The sequence below is a fragment of the Vulpes vulpes genome, chromosome 3, assembly GCF_048418805.1.
Source record: "Vulpes vulpes isolate BD-2025 chromosome 3, VulVul3, whole genome shotgun sequence".
NCBI lineage: Eukaryota > Metazoa > Chordata > Mammalia > Carnivora > Canidae > Vulpes > Vulpes vulpes.
In genome coordinates this window covers 112,596,092-112,614,307 of record NC_132782.1, presented here as the reverse complement: position 1 = coordinate 112,614,307, position 18,216 = coordinate 112,596,092, and the positions used below count along the sequence as shown (strand labels likewise).

At 44.4% G+C, this 18,216-nt stretch overlaps 1 protein-coding gene across 18 annotated transcripts in view; it reads left to right on the top strand.

The window, feature by feature from the left end:
* CLUAP1 (clusterin associated protein 1) overlaps nt 1-18,216 on the top strand; it is a 57,875-nt gene that overhangs the window by 27,827 nt on the left and 11,832 nt on the right. For 8 of the 18 annotated variants that reach the window (XM_026002997.2, XM_072751413.1, XM_072751410.1 and 5 more), the window contains 3 exons: nt 8,205-8,312; nt 10,908-10,963; nt 14,499-15,595. In XM_026002997.2, coding sequence (XP_025858782.1) covers nt 8,205-8,312; nt 10,908-10,963; nt 14,499-14,645 — 311 coding nt within the window. In that variant the 3' untranslated portion in view covers nt 14,646-15,595. Of the gene's footprint in view, nt 1-99; nt 591-8,204; nt 8,313-10,907; nt 10,964-11,222; nt 11,280-14,498; nt 15,596-18,216 lie in introns of those variants that run through there. The other 10 variants (XM_072751411.1, XM_072751409.1, XM_026002998.2 and 7 more) reach the window with 4 other exon arrangements.

Here is an 18,216-nt window from a genome sequence, read left to right as displayed (position 1 = left end):
CTTGTCTGCCATACTTAATTTTAATGCATCACTGAGAGGAGGGGCAAGATGGCGGAAGAGTAGGGTCCCCAAATCACCTGTCCCCAACAAATTACCTAGATAACCTTCAAATCATCCTGAAAATCTACGAATTCGGCCTGAGATTTAAAGAGAGACCAGCCGGAACGCTACAGTGAGAAGAGTTCGCGCTTCTATCAAGGTAGGAAGACGGGGGAAAAAGAAATAAAGAAACAAAAGGCACCAAGGGGGAGGGGCCCCGCGAGGAGCCGGGCTAAGGCCAGGGCGAGTGTCCCCAGGACAGGAGAGCCCCGTCCCGGAGAAGCAGGAGCTGCACCAACCTTCCCAGCGGAAAGGCGCCCGTAGGGAGTTAGAGCAGGACCCGGGAGGGCGGGGACGCCCTCGGGCTCCCTGGGACACTAACAGGCACCTGCGCCCCGGGGAGAGTGCGCCGAGCTCCCTAAGGGCTGCAGCGCACAAGGGGGGACCCGGAGCAGCTCAGAGGGGCTCGGGCGGCGGCTCCGCGGAGGGGGGTACGCAGCTCCGGGAGCAGCTGGGCGGCGGCGGCGACTCGGGCAGAGGAAGAAGCTCCGCGCGGAGGGGGCTGCGTGGCCGGGAGCGCGAATCCAACAGCGCAGGCGCCAAAGCACAGGGCGCCGGGACAGAGCCCAGGATCCGGCCTCCCCCCGGGACAGGCAGAGGCCGGGAGGGCCCAGGACAGTAAGGACGCTCCTACCTGGAGCTGAGCAGATCAGCGGCCCCGCCCCGGAGCCCCCAGGCCCTGCAGACGGAAAGCCCCGGAGTTATTGCGGAAGCTGAATCCAGGTTTCCAGAACTTCTCCCGCCACTGTGGCTGTTCCTCCTGGCCCTCACAGGGTAAACAACCCCCACTGAACCCTGCACTAGGCAGGGGGCAGAGCAGCTCCCCCAAGTGCTAACACCTGAAAATCAACACAGCAAGCCCCTCCCCCAGAAGACCAGCTAGACGGAACCAGTTCAGAGGAAGTCAAGGGACTTAAAGTATACAGAATCAGAAGATACTCCCACGTTTTTTTGTTTGTTTGTTTGTTTTTGTTTTGTTTTGTGTTCTTTCTTTCTTTCTTTTTGATTTCTGATTGCTTCCCCCACGCCCCCTTTTTTTTCTCCTTTCTTTTTCTTTCTCTTTTTCTTCTCTTTTTTCCCTTTTTTTCTTCTTTCTCTTTTTTCTTTTTCTCTTTCCTTTCCTTCTCTCTCTTTTTCTCCTTTTCCCAATACAACTTGTTTTTGGCCACTCTGCATTGAGCAAAAAGACTAGAAGGAAAACCTCACCTCAAAAAAAAGAATCAGAAACAGTCCTCTCTCCCACAGAGTTACAAAATCTGGATTACAATTCAATGTCAGAAAGCCAATTCAGAAGCACTATTATACAGCTACTGGTGGCTCTAGAAAAAACCATAAAGGACTCAAGAGACTTCATGACTGCAGAATTTAGATCCACTCAGGCAGAAATTAAAAATCAATTAAATGAGATGCAGTCCAAGCTAGAAGTCCTAACGACGAGGCTTAACGAGGTGGAAGAACGAGTGAGTGACATAGAAGACAAGTTGATGGCAAAGAGGGAAACTGAGGAAAAAAGAGACAGACAATTAAAAGACCATGAGGATAGATTAAGGGAAATAAATGACAGCCTGAGGAAGAAAAACCTACGTCTAATTGGGGTTCCCGAGGGCGCCGAAAGGGACAGAGGGCCAGAATATGTATTTGAACAAATCCTAGCTGAAAACTTTCCGAATCTGGGAAGGGAAACAGGCATTCAGATCCAGGAAATAGAAAGATCCCCCCCTAAAATCAATAAAAACTGTTCAACACCTCGACATTTAATAGTGAAGCTTGCAAATTCCAAAGATAAGGAGAAGATCCTCAAAGCAGCAAGAGAAAAAAAGGCCCTGACTTTTATGGGGAGGAATATTAGGGTAACAGCAGACCTCTCCACAGAGACCTGGCAGGCCAGAAAGGGCTGGCAGGATATATTCAGGGTCCTAAATGAGAAGAACATGCAACCAAGAATACTTTATCCAGCAAGGCTCTCATTCAAAATGGAAGGAAAGATAAAGAGCTTCCAAGACAGGCAGGAACTGAAAGAATATGTGACCTCCAAACCAGCTCTGCAAGAAATTTTAAGGGGGACTCTTAAAATTCCCCTTTAAGAAGAAGTTCAGAGGAACAATCCACAAAAACAAGGACTGAATAGATATCATGGTGACACTAAACTCATATCTGTCAATAGTAACTCTGAACGTGAACGGGCTTAATGACCCCATCAAAAGGTGCAGGGTTTCAGACTGGATAAAAAAGCAGGACCCATCTATTTGCTGTCTACAAGAGACTCATTTTAGACAGAAGGACACCTACAACCTGAAAATAAAAGGTTGGAGAACCATTTACCATTCAAATGGTCCTCAAAAGAAAGCAGGGGTAGCCATCCTCATATCAGATAAATTAAAATTTACCCCGAAGACTATAGTGAGAGATGAAGAGGGACACTATCTCATACTCAAAGGATCTATCCAACAAGAGGACTTAACAATCCTCAATATATATGCCCCGAATGTGGGAGCTGCCAGATATTTAAACCAATTAATAACCAAACTGAAGAAATACTTTGATAATAATACACTTATACTTGGTGACTTCAATCTAGCTCTTTCTACCCTCGATAGGTCTTCTAAGCACAACATCTCCAAAGAAATGAAAGCTTTAAATGATACACTGGACCAGATGGATTTCACAGATATCTACAGAACTTTACATCCAAACTCAACTGAATACACATTCTTCTCAAGTGCACATGGAACTTTCTCCAGAATAGACCACATACTGGGTCACAAATCGGGTCTGAACCGATACCAAAAGATCGGGATAGTCCCCTGTATATTCTCAGACCATAATGCCTTGAAATTAGAACTTAATCACAACAAGAAGTTTGGAAGGACCACAAACACGTGGAGGTTAAGGACCATCCTGCTAAAAGATGAAAAGGTCAACCAGGAAATTAAGGAAGAATTAAAAAGATTCATGGAAACTAATGATAATGAAGATACAACCATTCAAAATCTTTGGGATGCAGCAAAAGCAGTCTGAGGGGGGAAATACATCGCAATACAAGCATCCATTCAAAAACTGGAAAGAACTCAAATACAAAAACTCACCTTACACATAAAGGAACTAGAGAAAAAGCAGCAAATGGACCCCACCCCCAGCAGAAGAAGAGAGTTAATTAAAATTCGAGCAGAACTAAATGAAATCGAGACCAAAAGAACTGTGGAACAGATCAACAGAACCAGGAGTTGGTTCTTTGAAAGAATTAATAAGATAGATAAACCATTAGCCAACCTTATTAAAAAGAAGAGAGAGAAGACTCAATAAAATCATGAATGAGAAAGGAGAGATCACTACCAACACCAAGGAAATACAAACAATTTTAAAAACATATTATGAACAGCTATACGCCAATAAATTAAGCAATCTAGAAGAAATGGACGCATTCCTGGAAAGCCACAAACTACCAAAACTGGAGCAGGAAGAAATAGAAAACCTGAACAGGCCAATAACCAGGGAGGAAATTGAAGCAGTCATCAAAAACCTCCCAAGACACAAGAGTCCAGGGCCAGATGGCTTCCCAGGGGAATTCTATCAAACGTTTAAAGAAGAAATCATACCTATTCTACTAAAGCTGTTTGGAAAGATAGAAAGAGATGGAATACTTCGAAATTCGTTCTATGAGGCCAGCATCACCTTAATTCCGAAACCAGACAAAGACCCCACCAAAAAGGAGAATTACAGACCAATATCCCTGATGAACATGGATGCAAAAATTCTCAACAAGATACTAGCCAATAGGATCCAACAACACATTAAGAAAATTATTCACCATGACCAAGTAGGATTTATCCCCGGGACACTAGGCTGGTTCAACACTTGTAAAACAATTAATGTGATTCATCATATCAGCAAGAGAAAAACCAAGAACCATATGATCCTCTCATTAGATGCAGAGAAAGCATTTGACAAAATACAGCATCCATTCCTGATCAAAACACTTCAGAGTGTTGGGATAGAGGGAACTTTCTTCGACATCTTAAAAGCCATCTACAAAAAGCCCACAGCAAATATCATTCTCAATGGGGAAGCATTGGGAGCCTTTCCCCTAAGATCAGGAACAAGACAGGGATGTCCACTCTCACCACTGCTATTCAACATAGTACTGGAAGTCCTCGCCTCAACAATCAGACAACAAAAAGACATTAAAGGCATTCAAATTGGCAAAGAAGAAGTCTCTCCCTCTTCGCCGATGACATGATACTCTACATAGAAAACCCAAAAGCCTCCACCCCATACAGCAATTTGGTAGCGTGGCAGGATACAAAACCAATGCCCAGAAATCAATGGCATTTCTATACACTAACAATGAGACTGAAGAAAGAGAAATTAAGGAGTCAATCCCATTTACAATTGCACCCAAAATCATAAGATACCTAGGAATAAACCTAACCAAAGAGGTAAAGGATCTATACCCTAAAAACTTCTGAACACTTCTGAAAGAAATTGAGGAAGACACAAAGAGATGGAAAAATATTCCATGCTCATGGATTGGCAGAATCAATATTGTAAAAAATGTCAATGTTACTCAGGGCAATTTACACGTTTAATGCAATCCCTATCAAAATACCATGGACTTTCTTCAGAGAGAACAAATTATTTTAAGATTTGTGTGGAATCAGAAAAGACCCTGAATAGCCAGGGGAATTTTAAAAAAGAAAACCATAGCTGGAGGCATCACAATGCCAGATTTCAGGTTGTACTACAAAGCTGTGGTCATCAAGACAGTGTGGTACTGGCACAAAAACAGACACATAGATCAGTGGAACAGAATAGAGAACCCAGAAGTGGACCCTGAACTGTATGGTCAACTAATACTCGATAAAGGAGGAAAGACTATCCATTGGAAGAAAGACAGTCTCTTCAATAAATGGTGTTGGGAAAATTGGACATCCACATGCAGAAGAATGAAACTGGACCACTCTCTTTCACCATACACAAAGATAAACTCAAAATGGATGAGAGATCTAAATGTGAGACAAGATTCCATCCAAATCCTGGAGGAGAACACAGACAACACCCTTTTTGAACTCGGCCACAGTAACTTCTTGCAAGATACATCCACAAAGGCAAAAGAAACAAAAGCAAAAATGAACTATTGGGACTTCATCAAGATAAGAAGCTTTTGCACAGCAAACGATACAGTCAACAAAACTAAAAGACAACCTACAGAATGGGAGAAGATATTTGCAAATGACGTATCAGATAAAGGGCTAGTTTCTAAAATCTATAAAGAACTTATTAAACTCAACACCAAAGAAACAAACAATCCAATCATGAAATGGGCAAAAGACATGAAGAGAAATCTCACAGAGGAAGACATGGACATGGCCAACATGCACATGAGAAAATGCTCTGCATCACTTGCAATCAGGGAAATACAAATCCAAACCACAATGAGATACCACCTCACACCAGTGAGAATGGGGAAAATTAACAAGGCAGGAAACCACAAATGTTGGAGAGGATGGAAGAAAAGGGAACCCTCTTACACTGTTGGTGGGAATGTGAACTGGTGCAGCCACTCTGGAAAACTGTGTGGAGGTTCCTCAAAGAGTTAAAAATAGACCTGCCCTACGACCCAGCAATTGCACTGTTGGGGATTTACCCCAAAAATTCAGATGCAATGAAACGCCAGGACACCTGCACCCCGATGTTTCTAGCAGCAATGTCCACAATAGCCAAACTGTGGAAGGAGCCTCGGTGTCCATCGAAAGATGAATGGATAAAGAAGATGTGGTTTATGTATACAATTGAATATTCCTCAGCCATTAGAAAGGACAAATACCCACCATTTGCTTCAACGTGGATGGAACTGGAGGGTATTATGCTGAGTGAAGTAAGTCAATCGCAGAAGGACAAACAGTGTATGTTTTCATTCATTTGGGGAATATAAATAATAGTGAAAGGGAATATAAAGGAAGGGAAAAGTAATGTGTGGGAAATATCAGGAAGGGAGACAGAACATAAAGACTCCTAACTCAAAAAAAAAAAAAAAAAAAAAAAGACTCCTAACTCTGGGAAACGAACTAGGGGTGGTGGAAGGGGAGGAGGGCGGGGGGTGGGGGGGAATGGGTGACGGGCACTGAGGGGGACACTTGACGGGATGAGCACTGGTGTTTTTCTGTATGTTGGTAAATTGAACACCAATAAAAATTAATTTATAAAAAAAATTTTAATGCATCACTGATAACTTGGTGATTTCAGTTACAGCATGCATTAATTTAGTGTATTGGTTTGAATTTTCAGAAGAAATGTTGAGCTTGAGAAACATGTTATTGATATTTTAAAATTCATAATACTTGGTTTATATTGCATGGGGTAATGACACAATGTCACAATATTCCTGGATGAAATAAAAAGTGAACAAAGTTGAATAGTAATTTCATGTTATAGACATTAATTTGTGTTAATATTTCATCATATTCTTTGTATAGGCTTTTGTAAGGTGGTAGTTTTCAGATAGGTAGTGTTGAGGTTTGTGCAGGATGCTATTCCCCACACTTGCCCTGACTCCTGGGTTTCCTCCCCAACCCCCACCAAGGGGAAGGGCACAGCTCTTTCTGCAGTGAAGAAAGTGGAGAACTTTCCCCTGCTGCCCTGCTAGATGCAACCGCCATTTCATTACCTGCTTACAGCAGAAGCTAAGCAGAGCCTTTTCATAGACGCACAATTACTGTCCTTCCAAACTTACTTTGACTCAGTGATCAGAACAGCAGCTGCAAACACCTCAACTTCCGTCCTTCTAGAACCACCGTCTCTCCCTGGTTGCAGGAATCTGGCTGGACAGTGAACAGTGAAAGCTTTTTCTCCCCACTGTGGAAACTCTCTTTCTAGAGGTTCCCTTGAGGAAATGTCCAACCTGCACAAGACTCCAGGAGAGTATTTAAGAAATGAATGTATAAGGCTGTTGCACTGAGAGTTTTCTCTATTTGCCTGTAATGGAATTCTCTCCCGGAAGTAACATCCTGAGCACCTGTTCTCATTGCTGCTCACTGGGCTGCCATCTTTCTCAGGCCAGCCGTGCTTGGCCATTCCCAGCCTGGTCTGTGTCTTGGCTGCTGGCTTGTTTTGGTGCACTCACCTTCTCAGGGGGCTCTGCTTCCCCATCTCTGTTATCCACAAAGAGTTGGGGTAACAGTACCTAACACGGCACAGAAAATGGTTTTCCCCCCAGCTAACCAAGAATTACCTTGATGGCTGGCTGTTCAATTTTAGTTTCACCTGCCGGAATGTTTCTTTTCTTTCTTTCTTTTTTTCTTTTTTTTTTTTTTTAAGATTTATGTATTTGGGGATTGGGGTGACTGGGTGACAGGCACTGAGGTGGGCACTTGATGGGATGAGCACTGGGTATTATTGTATATGTTGGCAAATTGAACACCAATAAAAAATAAATTCATAAAAAAATAAATTCATTAAAAAATATATATATATATTTATTTATTCACGAGAGACACACAGAGAGGCAGGGTCATAGGCAGAGGGAGAAGCAGCCTCCCCGCAAGGAGCCCAGTGTGGGACTCAATCCCAGACCCCAGAATCACGCCCTGAGCCGAAGGCAGAAGCTCAACCATGGAGCCACCCAGGGGTCCCCAGAATAATGTTTCTTTTTTTTTTTTTTAAAGATTTATTTATTTATTCAGAGAGAGCAAAAGAGAGGCAGAGACACAGGCAGAGAGAGAAGCAGGCTCCATGCAGGGAGCCCGACATGGGACTCGATCCAGGGTCTCCAGGATCACACCCGGGCTGCAGGCGGCGCTAAACCGTTGCGCCACCGGGGCTGCCCCAGAATAGTGTTTCTAATTGATGTATTCTGACCCATTTTGGTCTTGCTTTGGAAGATTATTTGAAAAAGACAAATAACAACAACAAAAAAACCAGTATCTCATTGTCTGTGTTAACTCCTCACTAAATATTTCCAGGCAAATCCCAAGAGTTTCATAGAATCTAATCACCAAAAGAAAGGCTGAGAAGTACAGATGTTTTTGCACAAGAATCCTGTTGCTAGAAGCTGTTTTAGAGGTAATGATGGAGTCGCCCTTGTGTTTTGTGTCCTTGTGTTCCTCCAGGTAATGACGACTCGGACATTGACATCCAGGAAGATGATGAATCTGACAGTGAATTGGAGGAGCGGCAGCTGTCTAAGCCTCGGACAGCCGTGGAGGTGCTCATCCAAGGTACGCAGCTGCTGTCACTTGCCCTCCTCCCCATGCCCTGTCACAGAACAGTTTGGGTGGCTTCTGCTCCGGAGTTCATCCTGCCCTCCTGTTCATGAGGTTTTGGCTCTTAAACTGCTCAGCGCTCACCTTTGCTGCTAATACTCTTACCTGTGGTCCCAGGAAGAGCTGATGCTTCTTTGTGGCCGGGGGTATCTCACAGAGGCCATGGGAGTACACTGCCTCTGCCACTGAGCTGCATTCCACCCTTCTTGGGTCCAGACAGCTCTCAGTGCAGTGACATCCCCTATAATCAGAGAATTAATGCATGCAGGAAGGACTCCCAACCATCTCTGCCTTTTAAAAAATCTTCTAGTTTCTACTTTCTCACTGCTGAAGACTGAAGCAATAAAATCTATGGAGTAAATGTGGGTGTCCCCCGGGGTTTTCTTCATGTGCCACTTGCTACCCTCTAGGGGTCCTGGTTGGTAGCTGGGGGGGTGTCTTTCAGATTGCCTTTCCACATATGGATGTGCACACACATACAGCGAAATACACAAAGATCAGCTGATACATTTTGTAACCTAAGTGGAACCAGACTTTGTGTATGGTTCTGCAGCTTGCTTTTTTTTAAAAAAAGTTATTATTAAATATATCAGAACTTCTCCCATGTCAGTAAAATAAAATCCACTTCATTCTTTTTGACAGCTGCATAATTTTACATAGCATGACTGTACCCATAATTTACTTGGGCATTCTCATATTAAAAGATATTTTAAAAATATATATTTAAGTTATTTTTTCCTCTTTTCCTGGTATATACATCTTTCTGCTTATCTGCAGTGTTTGTACTATTAAAAATGGAATTCTTAAAGTTTATGTAGATCTTTGTTTTGATAGACACTACTACATTGCTCTATACTTGCTTTTAAAAACATCTATGGGGATCCCTGGGTGGCGCAGCGGTTTGGCGCCTGCCTTTGGCCCAGGGCGCGATCCTGGAGACCCGGGATCGAATCCCACGTCGGGCTCCCGGTGCATGGAGCCTGCTTCTCCCTCTGCCTATGTCTCTGCCTCTCTCTCTCTCTCACTGTGTGCCTATCATAAATAAATAAAATTAAAAAAAAATTAAAAAAAAAAAATAAAAAATAAAAACATCTATGAAAAAAAAAAATCTATGTACTGGGATGCCTGGGTGGCTCAGCGTTTGAGCATCTGCCTTTGGCTCAGGGCGTGATCCCGAGATCTGGGATCAAGTCCCGCATTGGGCTTCTTGTGGGGAGCCTGCTTCTCCCTCTCCCTGTGTCCCTGCCTCTCTCTCTCTCAGTGTCTCTCACGAATAAATAAATAAAATCTTAAAAAAAAAATAAATGAAAACATCTATCTATTATCTGTTAATTTTTGGAGCAGTTTGCATTTTTGTATGCATGGTATATTTCTTTTTTTTTTTTTTTTTGCATGGTATATTTCAGAGGTAAATTATCTTCGTTTTATATTAAGTTTTGCTATTAACTGATCTTTTTTTGTTGTTTTTAAAACATTTATTTAATTTAGAGAGAGTAAGAGTGCACTCGGATGGGATGGAGGGCAGGGAGAGGGAGAGAGAATCTCAAGCAGACTCCACACAGAGTGCGGAGCCCATTGTGGGTGGGACTCATTCCCATGACCCTGAGATCATGACCTAAACTGAAATCAAAAGTTGTACGCTCAGCCAGCTGGGCCACTCAGGCACCCCTGTCCTTTTATTTTTTAACAGCTTCATGATATAAATGGAGGTTAGAGGTTATGACTCCCATTGTACAAATGGGAGCTGAGGCTCTGAAGACGTTTGTGATTGGCTCATGAATGCACTGCTGCTCCTAAATTTTACTGCTGAGCACTCAGCCAGCAAAAGTAAAAGCTAAAAAGTATAAGGGCTTTAGAAAACACAAGATTTGCATTTAATCTGATCAAGGAAGGTTTCCGTATTAGCTCCTGGTGGCCACCCAGGCCTGTAGTGAGCAAGTTCCTCTCCCAGCTGCCTCACTGCCTTTGCCCCGAGGCGTGAACCTGGGGTCCCGGGGCTCCTTCCTCAGCCTCCAGGTGGGGGTGCAGCTCTCTGCCTCCAGCAGTGAAGGATGGCTCCTAGGTGTTTGCAGCAGTCACAGCTGGGCATCCATGAGTGAAGAATGTTTTTAAAGATGAACTAATTGTGATCCTCAAAAGGTTTTCTCTTTGGAGCTCAGACATAGATTCAAACACAGGTAATGTTGGTCTGTGTAGGGAGACTGCATTTCTTTTTTCAGCAGATAGCAGAGCTGTTCTACCCCATAGATAATCAGAGTGGGATTCAGTGATTTTTCTCACATGTGCAGGATGCGTGTTTAGTTTTCTGATTTCTGCACCATGATCATGTTTTATTGCCCTTTTTCTTTTTTTTTTCAAAGTGGAAATGCAAAAAATCCATTACTTTTCATTGGCAGTTTTGATTATTTGGGTGCTACTTAAGTAAATTTTTTAGTGTGGTTCTTATGTTTTCCCAGTTTTCTAAAGGAAAACAAATCTTGAATGCCTTTCCTTACCTTTTTTTTAAAAAATAAGATTTTCATAATTTCTTCATGCTTTGGTTCTCCTCAGGAAGACCTGGCAAGCGCATCGTGGGCACCATGCAGGGTGGAGACTCTGATGACGATGTGAGTCCCAGGCAGTTCCCTTGAGCAGCTCTGTTCTTCCCAGTCCCGGGCTGGCCTTGTAGACTCACTGAGCCGACAAGCTGAGTACAAGCTGCTGCCTTGCAGCCTGGCCTGCTGCCGGGTTTGCGCCAGAGTTCGGCCTCCCGAGGAGCTGGACTCTGCTCTGCTTGTTGATGACTCTTTTCTTTTCAAATGAATGTGCTTGCCTTTCCCCCGCTTTTTTCCTTCTCACTGTTCTTTCCATTCTTGCTTTCCAAAGATGGAAGCAGCACCAGCTCTCTTAGGTAAATGCAAGACTTCCAGCTCCAAGAAGCAGGTTGGTTTTCTTTTTCATCTTGTGTGTGTGTGTGTGTGTATGAGAGAGGGAGGGAGGGAGGGAGTGAGCCAGCTCAGAGCCACTGGAAAGCCTTCCCCAACGGTAATGCCTGTGTGTCCTGGGCAAGAGCCAGGTGCAGAGGATCCACAGTGAACTGCACAGTTGCCTAGAGATGCCCGTGCAGGGGAGGAGGGGTGAGCACTGAAACAAGAGACGAGGAAGGTTGTCAGGCCTTGGAGTGTAGCCTGGAAAAGAAGGGAGTCTGCTGAGGGCCCTCTGTTCAGGTCCTCTCTGGGGAGGGAACAGGAAAAGGAGGCTCTCTTGAGATACGGGCCTCAGAGAGGTGGGACAGGAGGCTGCGACATCAGGCTGCTGGCAACTTGAGCATCCCTGAGGTAATACTGATTGGGAGACTCACCAGAATGAGGCCCTGCTGCTGGGGCTGCCACGTCGGTCACCCTGGGTCTGTCTTCCTTGTGGCGGTCTCCAGCAAGCCTGTGAGGCCCCGGAGGGAAAGGGTGATGGGGCCCACAGACCACAGAGCTCCTCATCAGGTCAGTTACCCCATATGTCTGGAGTGTGGGACTAGTGCCTGCACAGGGACAGAACAGGAGCCTGACCGTCTTGACAGAAGATCCCTTTATTTAGTGCCAACAGTATATATTGTAACCAAAATCCATGGAGGGAGAGGTCACTCAGGTTTGTTGGCCAAGATGCACAGAGAAGATTGAGCCTTGAAATCACAGAAGGTAGCCTTAGAGAAGCAGAGAAACCATCTCGAACATTTTTTAACAGTCAGGGCTGGATGGTTAAGTAGCTTCTGTCCATCAATCTTACACATTCGAGGCAGGACTAAGAAGTCTGGTGGGGGTGCTGGGCATGCCTGGACAGCACCGTCTGGTGCCTCATCCTACCATCTGCTTGGTCATGTGCATAGCTTTCTCTTAGAGCAAATGCCTGAGCCGCAGCTTCCATCTCCCTGTGCCTCGTGTTGCTTGTTTGTTTCTGGGAGCTGCCTCCACGCTCTCCCCAGGCACACGGCTTGTCCGTCAGCGGCTCACGCATCTCCTTGAAGATACTTCCGGAGTACCTGTTACGTGAGGTGTGGTCACAGATTATGGGTAATGCGTAATTAAGCAGATACATTGGGTCATAGTGGCAAGAAGAAAAAGCTGTTCAGGGAACAGAGTGACATGGTTGAAGGGGGTGATTGATATATTTTGAACCCTCAGGGAATGTCTCTCAGATCAGGTGACAGGCAGAGGCCTGAATGGGAGGAGGGACATGGTGCAGGGAGGGGCATCTGAGGCACAGGGAATGGAGTTCCTGCATTGGAGGCCTAGAGATGGTGGCATGACTGGGACGGAGTGGGCTGAGGGTAGGAGCAGCAAAAGGCAGCAGGGGCTGTGCAGAACTTTGCAGGACGTGATGAGGACCTGGGGTTCTCTGTGAGTGCCCTGGGAGGGCCCAGAAATCGTGAGCCCAGCAGTGCCCAGAGCTAACGGGTGTTCGAGAGACCCCAGTCAGGTGTTTGCCGTAGTCTGGAGGTGCTGGCGGCTCAGCCTGAGGTAGTGGCAGCACAGGTGTTAAGTGGTCAGATTCTGGGTGTTTCCAAGGTCAGAACCATGAAGTTTTGTTAATTGGACTTAGGGTATTTGGAGAGAAACGAGGGATGCGTCACTTGGGTTGTGGTGGGCTAATAGCATACAGAGAGTTTGCATTTCCCTGACATGGGGCAGGCCTGAGGAGGGCTTGAAGAGCAGAGCAGGACTTTGGTTTGGCTCTCTACACATGCGTTGCCTGCTGGCCATCCACATGCTAGGGTTAAGTAGCCAGTTGGAGTTTAAGTCTGGAATGCAAGGGTCAGGTCTGCGCTGGAGTTGAATTTGGAGTTTAATTTGGTCAGGTCTGCGCTGGAGTTGAAGCCCACCTAAATACAATGGTATTTAGGTGGTCCTCAGGCCACACTGACACAACGTGTGATTGTGTGAGGGACAGAGTAGAAAGAAGAGAGGAGGCTCAAGGCTCCGAACTGAGCTGTGTTGCAGGGTCAAGGAGATGGAGCATGTGGGGGCAAGACTTTGAAGATGTTGGGGTGAGGTGGGGTGGGCACCAGGAGAGAAGGGTGCACTGGGGCAGAGTGGCTTTCAAGGAAGGAGCAGCCTGTGCTGGATGCAGCTTGGGGGTCACAAGGCACATGGGACTCACCCATTGGGTTTGAATCCACTGAATGTTTGCATCACTATGAGAGCTGGCCTTCACCCTGCCGAGTGTGTTGAGGAGGCAGTGAGAGGGCAACTGGCAGGAGAGTGGGATCAAAACTCCTTCAGGGAGTTTCACTGTTAGAAGGTAGAAGACCAGGGCAGAGCAGCTGGGGAGGAAGGTGGGATTAATTTTGGGGGTTTTGTTTGTTTGTTTGTTTGTTTGTTTGTTTGTTTGTTTGTTTAAAGATTTTATGTATCTATTCATGAGAGACAAAGAGAGAGGCAGAGACACAGGCAGAGGGAGAAGCAGGCCCCATGCAGGGAGCCCAATGTGGGACTCAATCCCGGGTCTCTAGGATCATGCTGTGACCGAAGGTGGTGCTGAACCACTGAGTCAACTGGGCTGCCCTGGTTTTGTATTTTTAAGAAGGAAATTGCAGCATGTATATAAGCTGGTAGGAATGATCTAGCTAGAATGGCTAGCCATCTTGGTTTACTTGAGACACAGAACTTGCACTTTAAAACCTAGCCGAGTTGGTCTCCCTAGATCTAGGTGATGGAGAGGCTGTTCCTTTTACTTTGCTCCTTATGCCCATTTCCTGTGTGGCTTTCCATCCCCTATCTGATACAATGCAAAAAACAAACAAAAACACCCAACCCTCCTCTTTGCTGTCCCCTGGTGGATGTCTGGGCCCCGAGGGGCAGAGCAGTGGCAGGTGAGCTTTGGTGCAGATCCAGTGGTGTTTTCCCTGGGAAAGCCAGCCCCATAGCACCAAGCATGGCTGCACACTGGTGTCCGAAGGTCACTGGTTAGCTGATCCATTTATGATATTTCCGCTGGCAGTGTCAGCCATGGGTCCCCTTCTCATGCCCCCACAGCCTGACTGCTGCTCCGCCCAGCTCTCCCTTCACATGAGGACGTTGCTAGTTACTGAGCTGCTGGTGAACAAGGGTCTCAGCTTACAAGCTGTGGGTATGAGGCAGGTCCTCAGTTGTCTTTGTGGTCTTCCTACAGGAGGACTCCGAGGACAGTGAGATTGACATGGAGGGTGATGAAGAAGACGATGATTTGGAAGATGAGAGCATTGCTCTCTCACCAGCTAAGCCCAGTCAAAGGGTCCGGAAGCCTGAGCCCCTGGATGAAAGCGACAATGACTTCTGACCTTCTTGCCCAAGGGACCAGATTGATTAAATCCCTCAGATCTATAGGTAAACGGGAATTGGAAGGTTAGGAAGGAAACCTATCTTGTTCACTAAACCAGCTGGACTTGTTAATGAAGCAACAGCTAATTCTTCTCTAGCCTCCTCTGTGCTAATCCACAGAGCTTCACCAAGAACTAAAGCAAACCCCAAAGAGGATGTGGGTTTTTTGTTTTTGTTTTTTGCCTTATTTATCTCCTGAAACTTGGGAAATGTGTATGTTCTTAGAGATGCACAAGTGTGGGGCACAGACCTGAGGAGAACTAAGAGCACCATCAGGTCTTGATTATTGTTGGGATGTGTTTTCCTCTAAGAGTCGGGGTGAGGGACATGGGCTGGGCACTAGGGCCCGTTTAGAAATTGTGGGGGAGCATTTGACTCCTCCTCACCTGTAGGATTTCGAACATTTACTGTACACTGGCTTTTAATTCTAGCTTTCATTCCGTGGTCTTATTTTCTTCTATACGTTCACAATACCAAGCTTTAACTGTATTTTACTAAAACGTTCTAAATGAAAGTTAGCTAAGTTAGGTGAAAACTCACTATGATTAAAAATCAGGCAACAGAGAGATGCTGCAGAATATAAATACTCATTTTCTTTCAAAAGGGTGACATTCCTCCTTAGGAAAGCAAATTACTGAAGTGTTGGTACACACTTGTGTTTCTGACTCTAAAAAAATGAACCAGGATTGCATTAGGTTGAAGAGAATAATAGGTTGAATTAGAATAATTTCCCTGATGTGAAATGAGAAGTGACAGGTGCAGTTGTTTTGTTTTTCTGATATGGAAAACACGGAGCAGTTTTCATTTATTTTTCAGTTATAGAAGTCAGAAGATTTCTGAAGTTATTTAACTCGTAATAAATGTGTTTAATTCCATGTTTTTATGTTATTAAATAAGTTTTACTTCAAAGTGTAATTATATTGTTTATTTGCACCTATAACATAAATACTTAGGAGAAGTTTACACGTTACAATGGTAGCATATAAATTGTTAGGAGACAATGTGACAATTATTTCTATCATCTTTGCTTTTTTCTCTGTCTTTTCCTAACTTCTACATAGATTACCCTCTTTTTTAAACATTCAGCATTAAGTTAATTCACCAGCAATTGAGATGTGTCATCATTGAAATGAGCTAAAAAGGGAATGGGAGTGTCGGGAGCCATGCCAACCCCCTCAGATGCTGTGGCTTCTGAGGTGCAAGTCACTGTGTCTTCTTGGATGTTCTAGTTTTGGTTTCCCTGAGTCTGACCTGCCTTATATTTTGAAAAACAAAACCAAATCAAAACAAAACAATGTATTTTTCTTTTCCTCGTGTGATAATTTTCTACTAATGAGCATTAACATGAGAATGTGGCCCACGCAGCAGGCCACCCCTACACACATACACAGGTGCCTGTGCGATGGGCCATTTATTGTTTCACCTCTTTCTCCATCATCCTTCATCCCTCGATGCTTTGGTTAACTGACTTGGGGCAGTCATTGTGGAATGGCACCTCCTTCCTAGAGCAGCTTCTTTCAACCAAGGAGCTTCAGGAACCTGATCGTAGTTATGAATGTATGTCTGTCACTGTAACAGACCCAGCAGTTGAGTGTGCCAAGTGCCGTATGACCTCTTGCCACTGGCTTTGGCCAAGCCTCAGAGCCCCAGATAAGACTGTGTGATTAGGTCAGTGAAAAACCAGTATTAGATCATTTTTGACAGTCGCTGTTGTTTTTAACTATATAATTAAAGGACCTCTTAAAATGCTTTACAACGTATATATTGACAGAAAATGTAGAGGAATTTTTCAAGTCCTTAATTTTTATTGGTGGCAGCCGTGAGAACAAAGTCCAGGGACTTCCAATGGGCAGTGTGAGGAACTGTTTCCCTTTTAGCTGGGACAGAAGAAGACCTGCAAGTGCTCTTTCGCTAGCGTTGTAAACTATAATATCAGTGTCCGTCGTCTGGGAGGACCCACTGCATCCGTATCCCAGCTGTCAGATGGGCCCAGGAGACTCAGGTGCTAGAATCCGTGACTGGCAGAATTGGAAAGGAATTAAACGTGCCCAGAGCAGAAGCCCTTGTGATGAGAATGTGACTGGAACAGGAGGACACCGAAGTCAGGAAGGGAGCTCATAACAGAAACATGTACCTGATGGGAAACCTGTGTGTCTGAGACACAGTGTTTGACCGTAGACCTCTACCCCTCTGCTGGGCAGTCTGGAAAGGATTAAGCAATAGTGACATAGAAAACTAAGTTTTTAAAAGATGCACTATTCTAAAAAGAACAGGAGAGTGGCTCAGGAGTGATCAATATTAATAAAGGCATAAGATGGAGACTAATGGTTTGAACAAAAATCATGCTGTCTGTTGAGAGGATGGAGAAACAAAAAGTAGGGATGTTAGCTGATGTACATCCAAGGGTCCTTTCCCACTTAGAAGCCAAGAGATAATCTCTAAGATGACAAAACAAGAAATAGTACACGTCAGACATTTAGTTTGGGGAGTAGGGGTATTTGGGAAGGGGAGGGACAAGACAGGAGACTGCTGTTTTCCAATATACACCTAATAATTTTTGGCTTTTTAAACTATGTGTATTACTATGAATGTTATTTTGATGAAATGAAATTCTCAAAAGATAAATATATAGACAGGAAAAGGGTAAGGGCTGGAGACAGGTTTGAGGATTATTTTCCTGTGAGATTCCTTGGGGGAGAACACATGGGATGGAAAGAGAGCCAAGGTTGGGAGCCTGAGAAATGCCTGTGTCTCATGGGCAAAGGCCACAAGGAGCCAGAAAAAGAGACTGGGAAAGTATTTTCTAAAGTGACTGTATTTTACTTTAATGATTAGGAAAAAATTTTTTTTTTATTTTCCAAAGAGTATTGAAGAGGGGTAACGAGAAGGTGGAGGACTAGACAGTTATGTTATGGAAGCCAAGGCAGAGGAGAATCTCCAAAGAAGGGAAAGATGAGTAAGTGCTGAATCCTTGTAAATAAGCTTGAGACAGAGGGCACTGAAATTGTCAGTTAGGAAATCTCCGATGACCTTAGCCAAGAGCAGTCAGATAGCCAGTGAATGTGAAGAGAGGTTAGAATTTGAAGTGAACACAGTGAGTGTTGATGAGTGTTCAGATGACTTTTTATTTTATTTTTTTATTTTTTTATTTTTTCAGATGACTTTTTAGCTGGAGGGAACTAGCATGTGGAATGAGAGCGGTTGAATCTATAAGAGAGAGAATGTGTGTAATTAATTGATGAAGTAAAGGCGTCATTAGGAGTCATTCTGTTTAAATCCATATTGCCTATTGAAAATATACGCACCAGATAACCAGCTGGGCTGGTAAAAGTAAGATGGCTTTGGTTGATGTCATGATCTTTTACACCTGGATTTCTACAGCATCTGGTGTAGATAAGGACCCAAAAGAGTTTTTTGACTTGGGCATCAGGTGGAGTAAGTACCCAGAATACTGAGACAATGCCTCAGAAGTTAGGCCACAGTAGCCCTAAGATAAGGATGGCTGTTCTTGGCTAACAAAACTTAAAACA